Source organism: Strongylocentrotus purpuratus, unplaced genomic scaffold, assembly GCF_000002235.5.
Source record: "Strongylocentrotus purpuratus isolate Spur 01 unplaced genomic scaffold, Spur_5.0 spur5_scaffold_3, whole genome shotgun sequence".
Lineage (NCBI taxonomy): Eukaryota > Metazoa > Echinodermata > Echinoidea > Camarodonta > Strongylocentrotidae > Strongylocentrotus > Strongylocentrotus purpuratus.
In genome coordinates, this window is record NW_022145609.1 from 14,044,976 (window position 1) to 14,067,856 (window position 22,881).

General features: G+C 38.6%; 1 protein-coding gene across 1 annotated transcript in view; it reads left to right on the plus strand.

Annotated features, from left to right (window-relative positions):
* Positions 1-22,881, plus strand: part of LOC578093 (transportin-1) — a 62,065-nt gene that overhangs the window by 20,752 nt on the left and 18,432 nt on the right. The window contains 10 exon segments of the mRNA XM_030996468.1: positions 13,227-13,360; positions 14,638-14,684; positions 14,687-14,718; positions 16,401-16,523; positions 18,133-18,251; positions 18,913-19,081; positions 19,525-19,585; positions 20,337-20,489; positions 21,440-21,612; positions 22,593-22,817. Coding sequence (XP_030852328.1) covers positions 13,227-13,360; positions 14,638-14,684; positions 14,687-14,718; positions 16,401-16,523; positions 18,133-18,251; positions 18,913-19,081; positions 19,525-19,585; positions 20,337-20,489; positions 21,440-21,612; positions 22,593-22,817 — 1,236 coding nt within the window.

Sequence of the window (22,881 nt, forward strand, 5' to 3'; positions counted from 1 at the left end):
TGTCAAGTAGATAAAGCTCTTCACAGTACATTTACATTTAAGTGGAAATCAGGGAATATGTGCATGATACATGTGTTGGGAGCCCATAAGATTTGATGGCAAAATTTAATTATATTGTATCATACACTGTACATAGTGTGAGAGAGGATGTCATTTAAGACACATTTCTGCAAGGATTTTCAAAACAAATTTCAAATATTGATGAAAGAATACAAAATTCAGGTTTTCTGGTACAACAGAGAACCCAAATTATGTATTCTTTTATCAAAATGTCTTCAAATACATTTTTTGTTGTTGTTGTTGGGGGGAGGGGGGAATCTTTGCAGAAGTGTGCCTTGATTGACATCCTCTTCCACATTATGATACAATTTAAAAGTGAAATTTTGCCATCAATTGGGAGCAAATGTAGGGCTTCCAGCACTTTAAGAAAGGCTTTAACAAAACACAAGGGCTAACATGTACAGGGTATTTCTGGTCGTTGACATTTGTAGCTGTTGAAAAAATTAAATTAAATCTACCGGGGGTAGTCTTTTTCGGCTAAAATTTACATTCAGGGCAAACACAAAAGATTAAAGATGCTTCAGAAAGCGGGAAGATAAGGAGAGGGAAAGTTTGACACTGTTGAATGTAGGATGTTCATACTTGTGGCAGGTATATGGAGTGTGAAAAGCAATAAGGTACATCCCAGAGGGAAATTCAAGTGTGAATTGTGCATTAATAATTTCTGGGAGGGAGTCCTTTTCAAGTAGATGGAGCTTTTCACAGTACAGGAATAGGTGGAAATCATGATAGACATGAATGACACATATACCGTAGCACTTCCCCTTTGAAATTAACATGATTTTTCATCGGGGGTGCTTTTCATCTTGAGTGTCTGGTATTACTATTCTATAAGTAGAAGGACATAGACTTTGTCCATCCAACACACACAACACAAAACCTAACCAAACCCAAAGGGGTAAGTGTCCCCGCCCGCATCCTTTTTGGGGGCCGCCTCCTATTTTTTTTTAAAGAAAAAAAAACATGAAAAAAAAATTGTTGGCGGCCATCTTGAAAAATAGCCCGACTGTCAGGGAAAATGTACTGAGCGACCATTTTGAAAAAAAAAGAAAAAAAAGGGCCTCCTCCTTCCTATTTAAAAAAAAAACAGGACGCTAAACATGTTTTTAATTTTATTTGGCCTAACATTTGTGGGGTTTTTCTGGTTACTGACATTTCTAATTCTACCCAATCTAGTCTTTTTTTGACTAATTTTAACCTCATACTGGGAACATGCGTCTCATTAACAGCAATCCCTAATTTTTTATTCGAAGCAAGGCAACCGTATACAGACAGCATCCTTCGTGCATTGGATACATGCACGCACCTGACTCATGAATCGATTTGCATTCTGTGCTGTGCAAGAAACAGTTTTCTACTCCATGCACCTGTCACCTTAAACTCTGGTTGATTGATATAGTATGCATGGCGTAATGATAAAATATTTACTCTTTATACAAATGTATGCCAGAATCCTCTCTGTGCAACATTATATATTTATCATAGGATTGATATAGGCATTATTCAAGGGAGCAACATTTAAATTTTTATTTCATTAAAAAAAAAAATGTTCTTGAAGATTTGGTTGAATTCCCTTGGGCGTCATGTACAAATAATCATGTGCATCTGTAGATTTATGTACCGTATTTGCCGGCGATAAGGCCGCAGCGCCGCATAGGCCGCACCCCCAACTTTGACATTTCGTAGAGGAAAGAAGAAAAAAAAAAAAGAAAGAAAAAAAAAGAGAGAATAAAAACGGACCAAACAAAATAATTGTAATTTTCTCGTAGAACACTTTTTTTTTACAAACTGATACCAAATTCATCAATATTCTTATAAGTTTACCTAAAAAATGATCGTAATTTAGGCATGAGATATTTATTATTGCTGTCGTTCCGATGCAGGATCCTGCAATGCGCGCTCCAGAACGATCGGCGCAATGATCAGTGACAGGAGTACAAATATTATACAACACTGCGCCAGAACGCGTCGGCGTGATAATCGTCCGACTGCAGTAGGATTAATTGATTTAATAAATATACGCGCAGCGCTGGCAAGCCGGTACACTGTACATGCGCACGACACAAAATTATGTATCGAGTGTCCCGACATTGACATTTCTATATTATAAACAAGTCGGAGTTAAAATAACTTCTACCACAGCTGTGCGTGTGTTTATAAACATGACATTTACTAATAATTTCTACGTACAATCGTGCGTTTGTTAATAAACATGACGGAGTTAAAATAATTTCTACTACAACTGTTTGGTTGTTTTTAAACATGACGGAGTTTAAAATAATTTCTTCTAAGACCGTGTGTTTGTTTATATTACATGACGGAGTTTAAATAACTTCTACTACAAATTATGTGCGTTTGTTTATGAGCATCACGGAGTTAATATAATTTCTACCACAATTGCATGTGTGTAATTTGTTTATAAACATTACATTTAAAAATGATTTCTACTACAAATATGCGTTTGTTTATAAACATGATTAATCATGGAGTTAAAATAATTTCTACTACAACTACCGGTATTTGGTTGTTTTTAAACATGACAGAGTTTAAACGTATCTGTTCTAATTAAGACCGTGTGTTTGTTTATAAACATGACGGAGTTTAATAACTTCTACTACAAATTCTGCGTTTTTTTATAAGCATGACAGAGTTTAAGTAATTTCTACTGCTACAAGTACAACTGTGCGTAATTTGTTTATAAAAATGACAGAGTGAAATAAATTGTTACAACCAAGAAGACTGCTACAATTACCAGGGTATGTGAGTTTCTAAAACACCTCCCTGCTACAACTGTGCGTTGGTTATAAACGCGACAAAATAATTTCTACTAGATCTAAATCTACATCCGAACACACATGACGGAGTTATGATAGAATTTCTAGGTCATCACAACTGAACCCAACGCTATATCCACACACACACAAAAAAACATGTGCTCAGATAATGTCCAACACACTGCTTGGGCGTACGTTGGTGGGCGGTGTTAATTGCAAGCCTGTGCCAATCGATAATCTGCTTTGAGACTAATTTCTTTAAAAGTTTATCGGAGTGCTACTGTATATCCAAATCATAATGAAACTGTCTTCTACTCGAAAAGGGTCTTCTCATTGGCTAAATAATAATTTGCAAGTTTATTTTTTGAAAGCAAATGTTTGCTTGTTTTCAGTTGTCATTTATTCTCCTGAGGTATTCCAAGTGGTATGAAGTCTGAATTGGCAGACTATACAAGCCCTGTAACTTCTTGGTTTCAGCTGGCTGGGGCGTGTCATATATCTTAGATAAGAACTGTCAAAACATGTCTGGGAAATGTAATCACGTACTGTAACCATGGAGATCTCTTCTTATATCTCCATGCTGTAACCCCTCTTACTTTTATGACAATGAGATTGCCATCCAGGGGGGGGGGGGGGGGGGAGGATTTTGATGTGAAATATTTTCAATCAAAAGTCGCCACCATATTATGTTCTACCTCATTTTCTTTTTCTTTCGCAATTTTGGAATCCTTTCATATAAATATATATTTTAAGTCATGACCTTTTTATACAGGTATGCGAATTTTATATTTTTGACGTAACCTCAAAGGGGCGAGTTAAAAGCACACAGCTATGATGACAATTTGGCAAATCCAAATTCATAATTACTATCGTTTTGTCTACAACTAGTTCATCTAATAAACAAGGAATTACACCCAAGAGTCTGTTGGCCATTGGATAGGCCATGAATTCTTGTCGAACATGGAGACTTTTTGCGATCGGGGGCGGGGGAACTGAATTCAGACAAGGATTATTTTTTAATTTTTTTTGAATTTGTTTTTTATTGGGTGCTCAAACATAACATGAAAGCCAACTTGCTGTTTACAATCATGTACAGGAATGTGAAATGACAAAAACATCATATAGTCCACTACAACTCAAATATAAACTTTTTAAAATGGAGGCTTAACTTGCCATATTTGGCTGCAATTACATATTCAGATTTAGACTTAATTTTTATCCTAAATATAAGACCATGAAAATTTGGTTTCTCTTTCTTAAATTTGCAGCAGTGAATGTATACACAGAAGAAAGAAATTTATATATATTGAATTTTGATAGTCCTTGGGACAACCAAACATTCTTTCAAAGCTTCCGCGCGGGGCAGGGGGGGGGGGGGGTACTAAATTCAGACAAGTATTAAGAGTCGATAAATGTAAACGAATCCTCTTCTTTCTCTAATAATGTAATGAAATGTCAGAGCTTCCACGCTTCGCGCTGGAGTGGGGGGGGGGGGGGGGACTGCATTCAGACAAGCATTAATAGTCGAGAACGGTACAACGAATCAACTTCTTACTCTAATAATTTAATGAAATGTCAGAGCTTCCACGCTTCGCACTGGAGGGGGGGGGGAAACTGAATTCAGACAAGGATTAATAATCGAGAACGGTACAACGAATCGTCTGCTTTCTCTAGTAATTTATTGATGTCAAAGCTTCCGCACGGGACGGGGGGGGGGGGGGGGGGACTAAATTCAAACAAGGATTAAGAGTCAAGAACGGTACAATGAATCGACTTCTTTCTCTTTTAATTTAAGGAAATGTCAAAGCTTCCGCACGGGACTGGGGGGGGGGCTGAATTCATACAAGGATTAAGAGTCAAGAACGGTACAACGAATCGTCTTCTTTCTCTAGTAATTTAAGGAAATGTCAAAGCTTCCGCATGGGACGGGGGGGGGGGGGTGGGGGCTGAATTCAGACAAGGATTAAGAGTCAAGAACGGTACAACGAATCGACTTCTTTCTCTAATAATTTAATGACATGTCAAAGCTTCCACGCTTCGCACTGGAGGGGGGGGGAACTGAATTCAGACAAGGATTAATAATCGAGAACGGTACAACGAATCGTCTGCTTTCTCTAGTAATTTATTGATGTCAAAGCTTCCGCACGGGACGGGGGGGGGGGGGGGACTAAATTCAAACAAGGATTAAGAGTCAAGAACGGTACAACGAATCGACTTCTTTCTTTAATAATTTAATGACATGTCAAAGCTTCCACGCTTCGCACTGGAGGGGGGGGGGGGAACTGAATTCAGACAAGGATTACTAATCGAGAACGGTACAACGAATCGTCTTCTTTCTCTAGTAATTTAATGAAATGTCAAAGCTTCCACGCTTCGCGCTGGAGGGGAGTGGGGGACTGAATTTAGATAAGCATTAATAGTCGAGAACGGTACACAAATCGTCTTCTTTCTCTAATAATTTCCGAAATGTCATATTTCCGCCTTGGATGGGGGGGGGGGGGGGGGACTGAATTTAGATAAGCATTAATAGTCGAGAAATCGTCTTCTTTCTCTAGTAATTTAATGATTATGTCAAAGCTTCCGCACGGGACGAGAGGGGGGGGGGGGGACTGAATTTCGATAAGCATTAATAGTCGAGAAATCGTCTTCTTTCTCTAATATTGAAGGAAATGTCATATCTTCCGCGCGGGACGGGGGGGGGGGGGGGGTGGACTGAATTCAGACAAGGATTAAGAGTCAAGATCGGTACAACGAATCGTCTTCTTCCTCTAATAATTTAAGGAAGTGTCAAAGCTTCCACGCTTCGCACTGGAGGGGGGGGGGGGAAACTGAATTCAGACAAGGATTAATAATCGAGAACGGTACAACGAATCGTCTGCTTTCTCTAGTAATTTATTGATGTCAAAGCTTCCGCACGGGACGGGGGGGGGGGGGGGGACTAAATTCAAACAAGGATTAAGAGTCAAGAACGGTACAATGAATCGACTTCTTTCTCTAGTAATTTAAGGAAATGTCAAAGCTTCCGCATGGGACGGGGGGGGGGGGGGGTGGGGGCTGAATTCAGACAAGGATTAAGAGTCAAGAACGGTACAACGAATCGACTTCTTTCTCTAATAATTTAATGACATGTCAAAGCTTCCACGCTTCGCACTGGAGGGGGGGGGGGAAACTGAATTCAGACAAGGATTAATAATCGAGAACGGTACAACGAATCGTCTGCTTTCTCTAGTAATTTATTGATGTCAAAGTTTCCGCACGGGACGGGGGGGGGGGGGGGGGGGGGGGGGACTAAATTCAAACAAGGATTAAGAGTCAAGAACGGTACAATGAATCGACTTCTTTCTCTTTTAATAATTTAAGGAAATGTCAAAGCTTCCGCACGGGACTGGGGGGGGGGGCTGAATTCATACAAGGATTAAGAGTCAAGAACGGTACAACGAATCGTCTTCTTTCTCTAGTAATTTAAGGAAATGTCAAAGCTTCCGCATGGGACGGGGGGGGGGGGGGGGTGGGGGCTGAATTCAGACAAGGATTAAGAGTCAAGAACGGTACAACGAATCGACTTCTTTCTCTAATAATTTAATGACATGTCAAAGCTTCCACGCTTCGCACTGGAGGGGGGGGGGGAACTGAATTCAGACAAGGATTAATAATCGAGAACGGTACAACGAATCGTCTGCTTTCTCTAGTAATTTATTGATGTCAAAGCTTCCGCACGGGACGGGGGGGGGGGGGGGACTAAATTCAAACAAGGATTAAGAGTCAAGAACGGTACAACGAATCGACTTCTTTCTTTAATAATTTAATGACATGTCAAAGCTTCCACGCTTCGCACTGGAGGGGGGGGGGGAACTGAATTCAGACAAGGATTAATAATCGAGAACGGTACAACGAATCGTCTTCTTTCTCTAGTAATTTAATGAAATGTCAAAGCTTCCACGCTTCGCGCTGGAGGGGAGTGGGGGACTGAATTTAGATAAGCATTAATAGTCGAGAACGGTACACAAATCGTCTTCTTTCTCTAATAATTTCCGAAATGTCATATTTCCGCCTTGGATGGGGGGGGGGGGGGGGGGACTGAATTTAGATAAGCATTAATAGTCGAGAAATCGTCTTCTTTCTCTAGTAATTTAATGATTATGTCAAAGCTTCCGCACGGGACGAGAGGGGGGGGGGGGGGGACTGAATTTAGATAAGCATTAATAGTCGAGAAATCGTCTTCTTTCTCTAATATTGAAGGAAATGTCATAATTCCGCGCGGGACGGGGGGGGGGGGGGGGTGGACTGAATTCAGACAAGGATTAAGAGTCAAGATCGGTACAACGAATCGTCTTCTTCCTCTAATAATTTAAGGAAGTGTCAAAGCTTCCACGCTTCGCACTGGAGGGGGGGGGGGGGAACTGAATTCAGACAAGGATTAATAATCGAGAACGGTACAACGAATCGTCTGCTTTCTCTAGTAATTTATTGATGTCAAAGCTTCCGCACGGGACGGGGGGGGGGGGGACTAAATTCAAACAAGGATTAAGAGTCAAGAACGGTACAACGAATCGTCTTCTTTCTCTAGTAATTTAATGAAATGTCAAAGCTTCCACGCTTCGCGCTGGAGGGGAGTGGGGGACTGAATTTAGATAAGCATTAATAGTCGAGAACGGTACACAAATCGTCTTCTTTCTCTAATAATTTCCGAAATGTCATATTTCCGCCTTGGATGGGGGGGGGGGGGGGGACTGAATTTAGATAAGCATTAATAGTCGATAAATCGTCTTCTTTCTCTAGTAATTTAATGATTATGTCAAAGCTTCCGCACGGGACGAGAGGGGGGGGGGGGGGACTGAATTTAGATAAGCATTAATAGTCGAGAAATCGTCTTCTTTCTCTAATATTGAAGGAAATGTCATCTTCCGCGCGGGACGGGGGGGGGGGGGGATGGACTGAATTCAGACAAGGATTAAGAGTCAAGATCGGTACAACGAATCGTCTTCTTTCTCTAATAATTTCATGAAATGTCAAAGCTTCCGCACGGGACGGGGGGGGGGGGGGGGTGGGGCTGAATTGATACAAGGATTAATAATCGAGAACGGTATACAACGCCAATCGTCTTCTTTCTCTAGTAATTTAATGTAACGTCAAAGCTTCGCGCAGGAGGAGGGGGGGGGGGCTGAATTCAGACAAGGATTAAGAGTCAAGAACGGTGCTACGAATCGTCTTCTTTCTCTAAAAATTTCATGAAACCGCAAAGCTTCCGCACGGGACGGGGGGGGGGGGGGTGGGGCTGAATTCAGACAAGGATTAAGAGTCAAGAACTGTACTACGAATCGTCTTCCTTCTTTAAAAATGTAATGAAATGTCAAAGATTCCGCACGGGACGGGGGGGGGGGGGGGACTGAATTCAGACAAGGATTAAGAGTCAAGAACGGTACAACGAATCGAGTTCTTTCTCTAATAATTTAATGATATAAAGCTTCCACGCTTCGCACTGGAGGGGGGGGGGAACTGAAATCAGACAAGGATTAATAATCGAGAACGGTACAACGAATCGTCTTCTTTCTCTAGTAATTTAATGAAATGTCAAAGCTCCCACGCTGCGGCTGGAGGGGAGGAGGGGGGGGGGTGGACATTAATAGTCGAGAACGGTACAACGAATCGTTTTCTTTGTGTAATAATTTAATGAATATTTATTGTCACTAAACAGAGATCCATATTTGACTATTCATTAAAATACTGCAGAAAAGGGATTTAATTCTAAAATCACCACTGAGATAATTCGCTATCATGAGTCATGACTGGTATCGTGATCTTAGCATTGCGAACTTAAGACTCCTCAATCATATCGATCGTAACAATTTTAATAAAATTGCTGAATTTTATAATCAAAATTTTGTATCATTGCTTCAATTTTCGAAAAAAATAACCGACATGACATGACAAGTAGGGCCTAATTCAAACAGGCACATCACAACCACACAAACACACAAACAAGCAACAAAATAGGCCTACACCGCGAATAGATCGAGGAGCTCAAAATGACTGTCTAAATAATAGGAACACTAGACAAGATTAGTTTCGCATTATTACGATTAGAATTTTATAAAAAGAATCATGGGTATTAAATAAATAACTTGATACTTTATCGTCTTTATTAACAATTGATTTTCACATCTATCCCGATTTTGACTCTCGTAGACTTAATTTCCCCATCAATCTATTCTCTCGCTCTTTCCCTCCCTCCATCTTCCAAGTGTACCCCTTCCTCTCCCTCTCTCTTGTCTCCATCTTTTCTCATGTTTGTTTATCAACACCCAAGGAATTGCGCGCAGGGCCTTTGTTCAAACAAAGTTCAAGGGTTCAAATGGGCGGCATTTTGTCTCCTCGCATTCAAATCTCAAAATAGAACTCCATTCCAGTTCAGAATTGCGCAATATACCTCTCAGCCAAACATAGACAAAAGGTTTAGATTTTAATGGGTCAAGATTTTAATGGGTCAAGATTTACGTGTCGATACGTCTTTTTTACACGAGGTCGTGGACAGAATTGAGGTTAGATTTATCATGGAATGTGTTGATAAAACCCAAGCAATTTATATTTTGCATACTTAGATCTATAGCTTGAAATTAAATTGTTAGCAAACAAACTTCACTATTGTAAAACCCATCGATCTATAGCTTGTAATAAAAACTAATCGCTCTAGCTCGCTCACTCCATTTGGCTTGCGCCTATGCATGCGCGGAGATAGCCAACGTGGCTAGCTAGGCTGAGAGTACGTAGCGGCCGCGCTGTGTCTTCAGCTAGCGCATCCTTATGATTGCTGTGCATGTGCGCACTGAAATTCGTCCTCCTGCGTCGCGATGATTTCAAACTAATAATTAAATTTGGAGACTGCAGTCAGGCAAAGTGCGCGTACCAAATTCGTCCTCTTGCGTCGCGACGATTTCAATTTGATAATTAAATTTGGAGACTGCAGTCAGGCAAAGTGCGCGTACCAAATCGGCGCCGATCGTTCCATGCAGGATCCTGCATCGGAACGACAGCAATAATAAATATCTCATGCCTTAGCAGATCTTATCAATTTTTAAGCTAGTATTGTATTGCACACAGATTTGGTATCCTACAATACCCCTACCACGATGTGCGGTGTAATCCGGAATTGCGTTTTCGACCTAACCACCTTAGCACCTTCGTACGCTACCTTGCGTTGCGCGGCATCTGCTAGCTCCGTAAATAACGGTCTGTCCTTTCTTTTTGGCGATGCAATGGTACGGACTTAGATCTAGATCTAGATCTATCGGCAGATTTTATTTGAAAAATAAGTTATGCTTTTTTTATTCGTCTTCATGTCAACTATGCATCATCAAAAAAGTTGTGTGGAGTTATTCTAGAATTGTCCTGTACCATTGTCTCGTCATCCTTGTCCCATATGTTCAAATGGACATGCTATTTTGACCGCTGAATTTTGTTGTTGTAGGGTAAAGGCTGCACCCCAACTTTTTGATATTTTTCTTCCAAAAACACTGCGCCCTTATCGCCGGCAAATACGGTGGCCCGAATTCACAAAGGAGGTTTGTCAACAAACCTTGGTTTTCGTACGTCATATGACGCGTTTTACGTGTTTTTTACAAACCTGGTTTGTAAAGAACAAAAGGAGGTTTGAGCTCAAACCTTGCTTTGTGAGTTCGGGCCCTTAAGTTTATGATACAGACAAGGTTACTTCACTGGAAATCTGAAAGGATTTTTTTGTATTTTTCAATGCATATTAGCTGATAAGGCCTGTAAGGAATGTTTACAATCTATTTGTTATTAAATCTGTTTTTCCTGAAAATAAAATCTTTTGAAGCATGAAAATAATTAGTTCTCCTTGTTATGTAATACTTTTTTGTTAAAAGTCTGTTTCATGTATAAATCCAGTAGTTAACGAGCTACAATTGTATCTGTGGAGGTAGAAGGAAACTGATAGCAACCTTGATAACAGGCAAACTTTATACACATTACATGTACATGAATGCTAGGCATGGACTTGCATGGTTAAGAAGCAAAGAAGAAAAAAAAAGGGAAAATATTGAGAGAAGAATAAAAACAGCTGCTTGACAGCGCTGAGTTTTGAGGTAAATGTGGCTAGGTGTGCAGCCACATCTCATCAAAAAAATCAAAACCAGAAGAAAGAAAGTCTTGAGATATTCTGCATTCTGACGTCAAGCTTCAGAATCAATAGGGATAAAGCATACCTGCCAACCCTTCTGAAAAATTCAGGATATTCTGATTTTCTGGATTCTTAAAGGGAACCAAAACCTTCATACTAAGTTACTTTTATTGTAAAGTTTAAGATATTTGAAAAATATCAGTGAAAATTTGAACAAAATCGGGCAAGGAATAAGGAAGGTAGAGCTTTTTGAAATGACTAGTCACTAGAGGGCGGTATTCAATTTGAAGACATCATCTGTGGACAACTCTCCATTCCTTTTGTACTTTAAATTTCATGTTTTCCTTCTTTCTTGTGATTGAGATAATCTACTCCCTGAAAGCAAGATATAGAATGCAAAATGATATTCTACTTCACATGTTATGAACCTTGTGAAATTTTATGTACAAAAGGCATGGAGAGTTGTCCACAGATGATGTCATCAAATTGAATACTGCCCTCTAGTGACTAGTCATTTCAAGAAGCTCTACCTTCCTTATTCCTTGCCCGATTTTGTTCGAATTTTCACTGATATTTTTCAAATATCTTAAACTTTACAATAAAAGTAACTTTGTATGAAGGTTTTGGTTCCCTTTGAGACTTAAAAATTCGCAATATTTCCAATTAATTTTTTTTTATCTCAAGGAAATGGGTAGTGTGAAGTTTTTAAAAGGAAGAAGAAAAGGTTGAGGATGACTTGAAGGAAAAGGTTGAGGAGGACTTGAAGGAAGACTGTGAGGTAAACCTGTGGCTTGGCCTGGGGGCCCCCGGGCTCTTACTGATGTAGGGGGAGAGCAGTGAACCAAGATTAACTACATCTACTTTGATCTGCGTCATCTAGACAAGACAAGTAGAAATGATGCTTGCCCGCTATCTTGCTGCCACTGGAAAATGTCAAAGGGCCCTGGCAGTATATGCAAGGTGTAGGGGTGTGTTCCCACTCTAGAGTGTGTAATGTGCTCTGGTGTGAACTGTGAAAGGTGAAGAGATATGTATGTACACCTGTAGATAATTAACTCTGTGTGAGAGGTGCAGTGGCTTGTTTCTACTCATACAAAGGTATATTGACTCTGGTGGTGAGAGGTGTTGAGGTGTGTTCCCACAGATATAGTTTACTTTGGCTATGGGAGGTAAAGAGGCGTGTCCATACACAGGATGATTTGCGTTGGTTTTGGAAGATTTAGAGGCGTGTTTACATGGAGGTTATTTATTCTCGAGTGTATTCTCACACATATGATTTACTGTGGTATGAAAGGTGTAGAGATATGTATTCACTCATACACTCTCCTCTTGCTCTGAGACAGATTGATGTGTTTACACAAATAAGTGATTTACTCTGGTGTTGAGAGCCTGAGAGGCGTTTGCGAAGCGTGTTTTCACTCACATCGTTTATTCCACATACACTGTATATTTATGAGTGTGCTATGTGATGCAGGAGTCTTTGCTTTGAATGGAGGTAGCATGTTTGCATTGTAAATCGGCATGAAAGTTTAATGAAGCCCCTAAATATTACATGCTGGAGTATACAATGAATAGTTTGATAGGGTGTCCTATTTAGTATCTTTAGTGCACGATGGCAGCAAAATCTCTGTGCCTTTTAGACTACAACCCCTGATATAATTACACTGACAATACAGGTACATGCACAGGAAAAGCCTGCCTTTTAAAGCAGGTGCCAATTTACTACACTGGGTTTGGAGGGGTGATTTAAATGAAATACTTGATGGTCTAGGCACTTTGCTTAGATTCAGGTTTATGTTTCATGGTGAAGTGTGCAAATATGCATGATTGTCTAACCATAATTTTTTCTCAAGATGAGTGAGTAATAATTATTTCCCCAGGGTAGCCAAATCAGCATAAATACTGCTTTCCGCCTTCCCTGCAATTTCATGTGTATTATTACCCTGTAGGTACCCATTTAATTCACCTGGGTTGATAGGGACAGATGTGGGCAAAACTCCTTTTCCAAGGATTGTAACCACTGGGCTTCTCATATGAAAGTCAAGACCTTTACAGCATACCGCGGTGCTCATTTTACATTTATAATTTTATATTTTACCCAAATTTGTTAACAAATTATGTTATTTTATTATTTTACTTTTATTAACATTTTCAACATTCTGTTTGAATCAACCTCAACCCTATTTTGGTTTTCACTGTGATCTGTCAGTGTACTTCTGCCATGACATTGTTTTGATTTCCTAATCTATTTACAGGGATCATTTGGGGCCTTGCAGAAGATCTGCGAGGATTCGGCCGACATCCTGGATAGCGACGCTCTCGATCGCCCACTCAACTTTCTCATTCCAAAACTGCTGGATTACTTCAAGCATGCCTCCCCCAAGATCAGGTATGTATGCCACATCTTGGAGAAAACCATTTTTAGAAATACTGTGATCAGTGACACGAAGACGTAACTCCATTTTGGCCATTTTGAGAAAAAGTGGTTCATGTGTCACTGAGCACTTGGGCCTTTAGGAGTTGTCTATGTTTCACTAGCCATTGACTTCAATGGGGTGTTGGGTGGATTTAAGTCTTTGTGTTTCCTGGAAAGCCCACATTTTTCTTAACATTTTCAAATACTCATTTTGGCAAAATATGGAGTTACGTCTTTGTGTCACTGAACCCTCAAAATACAGGGATCATGGAGCAACACACATACAGTCTGCATGCACAGACTCTAATTTGATACTTTACCACAATTCCTGAACCTTAGGGTAGAGACTTGCTCTGTCAGTCTCTGGCTATGTCAAATAAAGTACAGAGCTTATATTACCTAGTATGCCATCATCCAGACTTAATGTGCAGACACTAACAAGGATCTGTGACTGATTTTTCTCTCTCAAGGGAATAGGACTTTGAGTATTAAATTAAAATGATTTTATTTCGCATGCAAAGCATAATAATAATAAATAATAACTATTTCTTATATGGCGCTTTTCAGGAAGGCCCTATCAAAGCGCTTTACAGATATTTATATATATTATTACCTCGGTCATCGGATTCAGGCTTACCCGCACACAATGTAATACAATGAATAAGTATATTATACAAAAATAAGCAATGAAACGACAAATATGATACCGGTAGTAATAGCACGAGAAAAGAGGAACAAACTAGAAGCAGAGCTTGTTGGAAGTTTTATTTCCTCAGAGGATGTTTTACAAAACGTCTTAAAGACAAAGTACAAGTATACATAGAAAATCAATATCGGGTAAATTAAAAAATATAGTAAAGTAGTTTAAAAGTATACATTAATGTAGGAAAGAATGTTCTTCTTTTGGTGCGAATGAATATTTTCAATGCATTTACAATCTTCAAATTTTTACAAATAGCCTGGTACATTTGTAAATGTGTCAGAATGTTGCAGTAATTTGAAATATTATGTTCACGGTCAAATATTCACACTAAAAAAAGAAAACCAAATCTCTTTACCCTTCTTTCTCTTAATCTATTGACCTACATTTATTTGTATCTCTTGATCACTATTCTTCATACCCCCTTTCCCCTAATTCTTGCTAATCTCAGTCTCTTTTTGTTTCTCTTCTCTTTTGGCTTTTCTGCCCCTTTACTCACATTTTTGGTCAAAGTTTACTGTTATTAATTTATTTATTGTTTCATTTGCAGGTCACATGCCATTGCGTGTGTTAACCAGTTCATCATTAGCAAGACACAGGCCTGATGTTGCATATAGATCCCTTCATGAATGTAAGTTATATTATCATTCAGGGGAGTGTTTCACAAAGACTATTAAGATCGAATTGAGTTTGACTAACTACTTAACTATCGCAGGCCGTTCATGCCATAGTTTGCTTTTACCGTTTACTGGCATCGGTCTCTCAAGGGACGTATGGTCACAAATTTACAGAATTTACATTTTTTGATAATTCATTATTGAATGAAAAAATATTATCTAAAGATCATAATGGTGAGAGCAACCAGTGGCATGAATGGGCTGCCATAGTTCAAGTCCAACTTAAGTTGATCTTAGTCTTTGTGAAACACCCCCCAGATGCATGAAAAGAAAGGGTAACAATTTCTGCACATATTTTGTGTCCATTTTTGTTGCATAATTACATTGCGCTTGATGCCAGGAATTTTAATGAAAAGAAATGAGCCTTAAAATCATTATGTTGGCAACACGAGAGGTTCAAATTTTTTGGTTTTTTTCGATCAAATTTTGCAATTTCTTCATCTTTTCGATGAAATTCCTACTTATGTCGATTATTTTCAGAGACATTGCATTTTGTATAGCATTAAAACAAAAGCATTATTGTTGCCAATTAAAAAAAACAATGAGTGATCAGTTAACCCCTTTAAAAATCCCTATCCTGAAAGGGTTCCATGGCAAAGGAATCCAACGTCCACTCTGTATGAACTATGTATTGAATAGCGTGTCGTTTGTGCGCTCTGGCCAAGACAGGTGAAAAGTGCATTCAGTTTTGCATGTGAGGTAGAGGTCATCCATCATACATGCAACCGCAAGCTTGGCATATTTCCAGACATTTCCTAGGCTTTAAATTAAAAGAGAAATAACATGCCAGGCCTTAAAAATAGTTGGTACGGCTCCAAACTGGATCTATAGATAGAAATGATCATCCTGTCATTTTTTTAAAGATTAAGATCAAATACTAGCAAATAAAACTTGAACATGGGTGAAAATGAAAACAGTTGAATTGCTTATTATATCACAGACTGTGCAAATCAGTTATAAATGAGATTCAGTTCTGTCTGTATAATTTGCTGTCAGGAAACATTTTACCTGCAACCCCCTTCCCCCCCCCCCCCCCCCCCCCCCCCCCCCCCCCCCCCACCCCTAACAAACTGTTTATCACAGTTTCTTGTTCAATACTTCCCAAGTTGTTTTTCCCCTCATGAGTGTACTTCTTGATTTGTATATCTGTATTTCTTAAATTTGTATCAGTAATGAAATAAGTGTTTGTAAATATTGCTTGGTCACATTTATATTATTGTGAGAACTGAAATACGCTGCTGAATTATAAACGCTGCTGAATTTTAAACTCTGTGTTGTGTAATAACTTACATTTAAAAGATTACAACCTATGCGGTAGCAAAGGGCTAGATGAAATAGACCGGTTTACTTACATATTCAAAATTTATGGATACTTTTTAAACAAAGGTTGGTCTTGACAACCTGAAGGCTTGCCCGAGGCTTCCCTGACTTAGCAACATTTAATGTATGCAGACTGGATTCCAAGTTTAGTAGTTTTGTCATTAACAGGTTAATAGAATAACTTGTCACTAGGTCCCCAGGAAAGAAACATCCGTAAATTTGAATATGTTTTTTAAAACCAGTCTATTGCTTGAGCTGTCTCATGCAAAAGAAATAGGGTTGTGTTGATAATAGTCTTGTTCCTGTTGTTTTTCAGAACCTATTTGCGCTAGCATCAGACGAAGACACAGAGGTACGGAAGAATGTATGCAGAGCACTGGTGATGCTCCTGGAAGTGAGACTAGATAGGCTCATCCCACACATGCAGAACATCATTGAGGTAAATTTGTTTTCTTTGTAAGAGATCATCCCTCATCTTCCTCTTGCATTGTAACAGGAGATGATATCATCATTGTGGTGGAATATAGTCATCAGTGAAGTTCTGGTACAGAAGTATACATCAAAAGTCATGTGATGTTATTTCAATTCTTATCTAGGATTTTCTAGTGTTCTCTTTATTTGTTTAATGTGGTGGGTTATCTTACAGGATAGCTTGATTTCATGCTGAATATCCTTTTCAGCACCTACTTATCATTTTTGTATGCAAGGCTATAATATGGCACGATTTCATTTTTATTTTCAATCCTAAATGCAAAATTATCCAAGCTACATTATCTACGGTGAAACCTGTAACTCTTCCATGCATGACACTTTGGCAAATTTAATATTAAAGGGTAATAATTGAATGGCAACTGACCTGACAATGAATTTTTACAAGTTGTCAAAATGTCTTGTTATGAGGATTTCTGTCATGTAGAATTTTTAACAGTTTCATGCCATTTAAAGACCGTTACCACTACTGGGCAAGAAGGGATTAGACCACACAGCGAGCCAGCGAGGTCAGTGTGACAGGTGGCTATCTCATTAACTCAGCTCTCATTTAACATAAGAAAAAGAGGATCATGGGGGACCAACAGGCACCGATTGGGGAAGTTTTCTACACAGAGGGAGCAAGTAGCTACAAGTAGGACAGTGTGCCTTTAAAGCTAATGCTTTTACATTAAGCTTGTTGGACAAAAATGGCTAAGACTCTATGTGCTTGCATGTAATCATGTTTGTACTTTCAGGGTGAGATGCACATTTATTAATCAACAAGGTTAGGGGAAATTTGATCTATTCTCCTCTCTAATCAAATTAGTCTGCTGCAATGTCAGTGCTATTGACTAAAGTAGACAGATATGGGTCGTGGTATTTGATACCAGTCTTTGTTTGTCTAGACTGGGAGATGTGATGAGTTTACCAGTCTCATTTTCAGGGGGTTGATGGAGTAGGGTTGGTGGAGCAAAGATAGATAGGTTATGAACTCTGGATCGCATCTGACCGTTCAGTGCACGGCAGATGGAGGAATTGAATGATCCAGTCAAAAAAATGTTAACATACATCTGCTTGATTACTTCAATAAAAATGGTGTCATGATTGATGCAGGCTGCTGACATTATCCAGTACATTAAGTTTAAGTTTTTAATTAAATTTTGAGTTTGAGTAGAAATATATATCTCTTTTCCTTTGTAAAACAAGAAATAGTAGTTTTTATTTAGTTAAATGGAAGGAATATCCATCTTCGCAAATGGACATGTTGATGCAATTTTAGTCCCATATTCTCTTCATTGCTTATGTTCATACTTATCCTATAGGGTTGGGTGGTTGGAAAAACTGCACATGTCATAGATGATTAATTAATAAGTAAACATTTTCTGAATTGTTGTATTTTAGCAATTGAGATACATTTGGTTCCAGTGATATGGTAATGATTCTCTCATTAAATTGTGTTTTACAAATGCGGACCTCGGTGAATATGTGAAGTTGTTTGTTACCATTCATTTTCTTATTAAAAAATGTGGCAGCTTTTTGCGGTGGTTTACAGCATAATTTTTTGTTTCATTTCACAGTACATTCTCTTGAGGACCCAGGATGGCGATGAGGCTGTGGCCTTGGAAGCCTGTGAGTTCTGGTTGACATTGGCAGAGCAGAGCATCTGTAAAGACATCCTAGCCCCTCACTTACCAAGGTAATATACATGTACATCTCTCCTGTTGCGTGGAAGTTTATGTCTAATTGGAAGTTTAAACATCCCCACTGTTATGAAAAACACTGGAAAGTCATTGAAAATAAGAAAAAATCTCCCAAAGTCATGGAAAATCATGGTAATTGGTTGCTTATCTGGGCAGTGCGTGGCTATGGCAGCCTTCTCTACAAGTGTACACCTCTTAACCTGTAGTGCAACCTCAAACTGCTCAATTTAAGTTATCATAGCACTGTGTTTCAGTGGATCATCCACCATATCAAACACCCACCCACAAACTTAAGATAACAAAAATAACAAATACCTGTACTTACAACCTTCTTGGTGTTTACAAATGATCTCCCATTCACCAAATCAGTGAGTTTTCACATCATCTTGAATATAAACATTTGTAACAAATTTGAAGAAAAAAAAGAAATCTGTAATCACAATCACAATGAATAAGACATAGACAAGATATTAAAGGCAGGTGGCAATGGAGAAATAAAATGGTCAACAAAGTCAATGAAAATGCTATAAGAACAGGTCTTCCAATTGTTTATACGTCATATGAACATCGGTTAAAGTTTATCATCTGCTTTCTAATCTGTAATCAAGTTGATGTTTACATCTTCTGTATGCTACTCTTATTCATCTTTTCTCACAGGTTAATTCCAATCTTGATCAAGGGGATGAAGTACTCTGAGATCGATATCATCTTGTTGAAAGGCGACGTGGAAGAGGACGAGATGATCCCTGACAATGAACAAGACATCAAACCAAGATTCCACAAGTCCAAGACTCACGCCCAGCAACATTCGTTCGAAGATGAAGAGGTAAAGTAACCGCTGCTTCAAGAAACAGATTCTTTCAATTTGTTTAATAGATCGATTTTATGAACCAGAAAAGAAATAATGTAGTTATTAGTTTATAATGTCATATGTGCTATTTTCATGGATATATATAGAGAAAAATGTTAATTGAGTTGTACTGTATGTTTTATAAGTTGGAAAATCAAAGTCCACATGAATATAATGGAACATTTTGAAACATTAATGTCTGCGGAGAAGAATACTTTTTAGCAGAGAGAAGCTAAGGTTTTGAAATCATGGTTCAGTTTTTGTGCATATTGGGTAAAGATTGCCTTTTGCAAATTAATATAATTTCATTTTGCCTCTAAATGGATATTTCTTTTTAATGCTAAATGCATCTACAGAATGTAAATTATTTTTACTCTGCAATAATTATGTTCTCTTAATGGCGTTTATGTTTTCTACAGGGCGATTCAGCATCGGACTATGGCATGGACGATGATGATGCACTATCAGACTGGAATCTTAGTAAGTAAAGATATTCAAATTGGCAACAAAAATAAACTCAGCAACGCCTGTAGAATTATTTAGTACGTTAACCTCTTGCAAATGTGGACGCATGAGATGGAGCAATTTGTTTGTCTAACTCGAACATGTGTTATACAGATTTGTGGTAATGGAAATAGGCCAAAATTTGAAAAGCAATTACAGTAATAATTGCTGATGAAATGTTTCTTTGGAATTGTGTAGTGTTACATCAGAGATGTTATTATGAAAATCACTACTGCATGTAGTAAGAGAATAAATTTGTTGTATGCCCTCACGGTGACCATATGGTAGGAATACTCCCCAGGGAGTGGAGATGTAGCCCAATGTGATTCAGTGAGTTTGATAACCTAGGTAATAATAGTTACAATAAAGCGCTTAGAAACTGTATTTTATATTCTGCGCTGTGCTATATAAATCCAGATTTATTTTTATTTTTTCCAGAGACATGATTATTGTATCAGGAAACTAATTTTTTTTCAACACACTAGATTTGATTTGATTTGATTTAATTTCATATATTTTTCCATTCAAATATCCACAAATTAAAATGTCATATATAAACCATACAGTTTTACAATGCATAATGGAACAAATGAATTATACAAGTAACAAAATACTGATAAGTATCTACGTAATAAAATAAGTTTACATAGTACATTTAAGTTTGAGAATAAGACAAAAATACTAGTGCTAGATATATCAAGACGTATCATCGTTTCTCAACTTTCAGGGAAATGTTCAGCAGCTGCCCTGGATATGCTTGCCAATGTCTTCAGGGATGAGCTGATGCCTGTCCTTCTCCCGATCCTGAAAGAAACACTCTTCAGCACAGACTGGGAAGTGAAGGAGTCTGGTATCCTAGTGCTAGGGGCCATCGCAGAAGGTGAGTAGTCGGACTGACGTGGAAAGGGTGGTGTGGGACTGGGGTGGGTTCAAGAGACCAGTTCACGGTTAGCACATGTCCCAAATGACCCCTAATATCCACAGATCTTCAAAACATGAATAGGTGCCACTTTGTACATTTTGAAATAATCACTCCTACAGCAATGGAGGTGCCTTTGTTTCCCCTTTTCAAAGAATACTTCCACCTGTGTATCATGGAGTGCACTGCTTGTGCATAAATAAATAATGATTACATAACTTTCATGAGCACATATGCAGTATCTTGTCTCCCATGTTTTTCACAATTTGGCCTGCAAAGATTTTTATCTGCTCATGCTCAGAATGCAACTATGAACTGGCTTATTGTCTGGGAGTGATCTGAAAGGATATTACAGAGCTGATGTCAGTACCCATCATGTTAAATTTACATCTATTAGGATAACTTTGCAGCTGTTGAATATGCTTAACTTGTACAAATCATGTATGATGTGAATTTATTTGAAAAGTTTGGGGCTTTGTTTTTGTTTGAGTGAGGTCTACTAAATCGGCAGTTCGTCAATTAAAAATTGTGAGCAAAGACAATCAAGCTTAAATGGGTATTATATAGCTGGAAAAGAGAATACATTGTTCTTGTTAACGATACATGTACATGATCTATTTCTGAATTAACAAACAGTGCATACCAATTTGAATTGTATATAGGCCTACTGATGAATTTTCATATACATTTTTTCTTCTTTAAAAAGATATTCTTTCTTACAAGAGTTGTCTTTTATGCAAATTTTACTCAAACATTACCCATTATTACATGTACTATTTGTATTGAAATTTCTTGATGAATATTGTTATATATATGATTGATACAAAGAAAGCAAATTATCACCCATTGTCGCCTTTTTTGGTCATACGTGTCACTGGCACATACAGGTGTTACATTTGGTTTTGATTCAGGTTGCGTGAATGCGATGAGCATGCATTTGCCTGAGTTGGTACCTTACCTGATCGACTGCCTGTCTGAGAAGAAAGCCCTGGTACGGTCCATCACCTGCTGGACGCTCAGCCGCTACTCTCACTGGGTCATCAACCAGCCACACCATCTCTACTTCCAAAGACTCATGCAAGAGGTGAGTGTGTTCTTTAAAGCCCCACTGCACTACTGATAGCTACTTGTGCCCTCCATATACCAAATAATGCCTAATGGTGACTGTTGGTCCCCCATGATCCCCTTTTCTTATGTTAATTGAGAGCTGATTTGATGAGATAACCACCTGTGAGTGACCACACTGGGTGGTCTAATCCCTCCTGGCCAAACTAGTGCAGACGGGCTTTGAAAACATCAATTAGTGTCCATCGATTAGCGTTTGTGTCATGTCTTTGAATGTTGATCCTCAAAAGCAGAATCAACCCCCAGCAACATTGCGTCAAAGGATAGTTTGCTTCCACTGCTATCATTAATGGCTTTTTTAGTCTAGAGTCGTATGCATGTGTCAGTACAAAATTTATGATCTTTTCAACGAACAAGTACTGCCTGTTTTTTTAATATATTTATTTAAAAAGAACTTTCTATGGGCATTTAAGCTTTTCCTATATAATGCGGTAGAAAACTGCTGGGGAAAGATAGGCTGCATAGCCCATTGTGGATTCCTAGAAGATTGAAGTATAATGCTCTTCACAGTTATGCATCTAATAAGATATGCATTAGCAAGTGTTTGTCAGTCACTTGTTACATGGACACCATTATCTCTCCCTCAATTGCATTTCATTAAACATTAAAAGAAAAAAAACACCCGCTGTAAATCATCGTATATCACCTCGGTGTATCGCATCCTACATCTTAATTATGTCATGTTATTTTACCGTTAATTCTTAAATCTATTCACATGTAACACCAGCAGACGTGGAGAACCTCTTGACAGAATGGAAATTCTTTTAGGTAATCCTCGGGCGTCCGCTGGTGGCATTTTCACTGTCTTGTATCTCTTTCATGTTATATGCTCTGTGTTGTCATCTCTATTTTGTTTATACATGTACCTGAAAATCAAATCAATAAATAAAATAGATAAAAAGAGTCTTTACATCGTTCATTATGTTTATCTTCTGGCAGCTTCTGAGGAGAATCTTGGACAGCAACAAGCGAGTGCAGGAGGCTGCGTGCAGTGCGTTTGCAACCCTGGAGGAAGAGGCATGCACGGAGCTGGTGCCATACCTACCCAACATCCTGGAGACATTGGTGTATGCATTCAGTAAATACCAGCACAAGAACCTGCTGATCCTCTATGATGCCATCGGCACTCTGGCGGACTCTGTAGGCCATCATCTCAACAAGGAGGTAGGCGTAGGTGTAGTCGATTGGGACGTTTTTTTTTTGGGGGGGGGAAGGGAGAACTAATTTT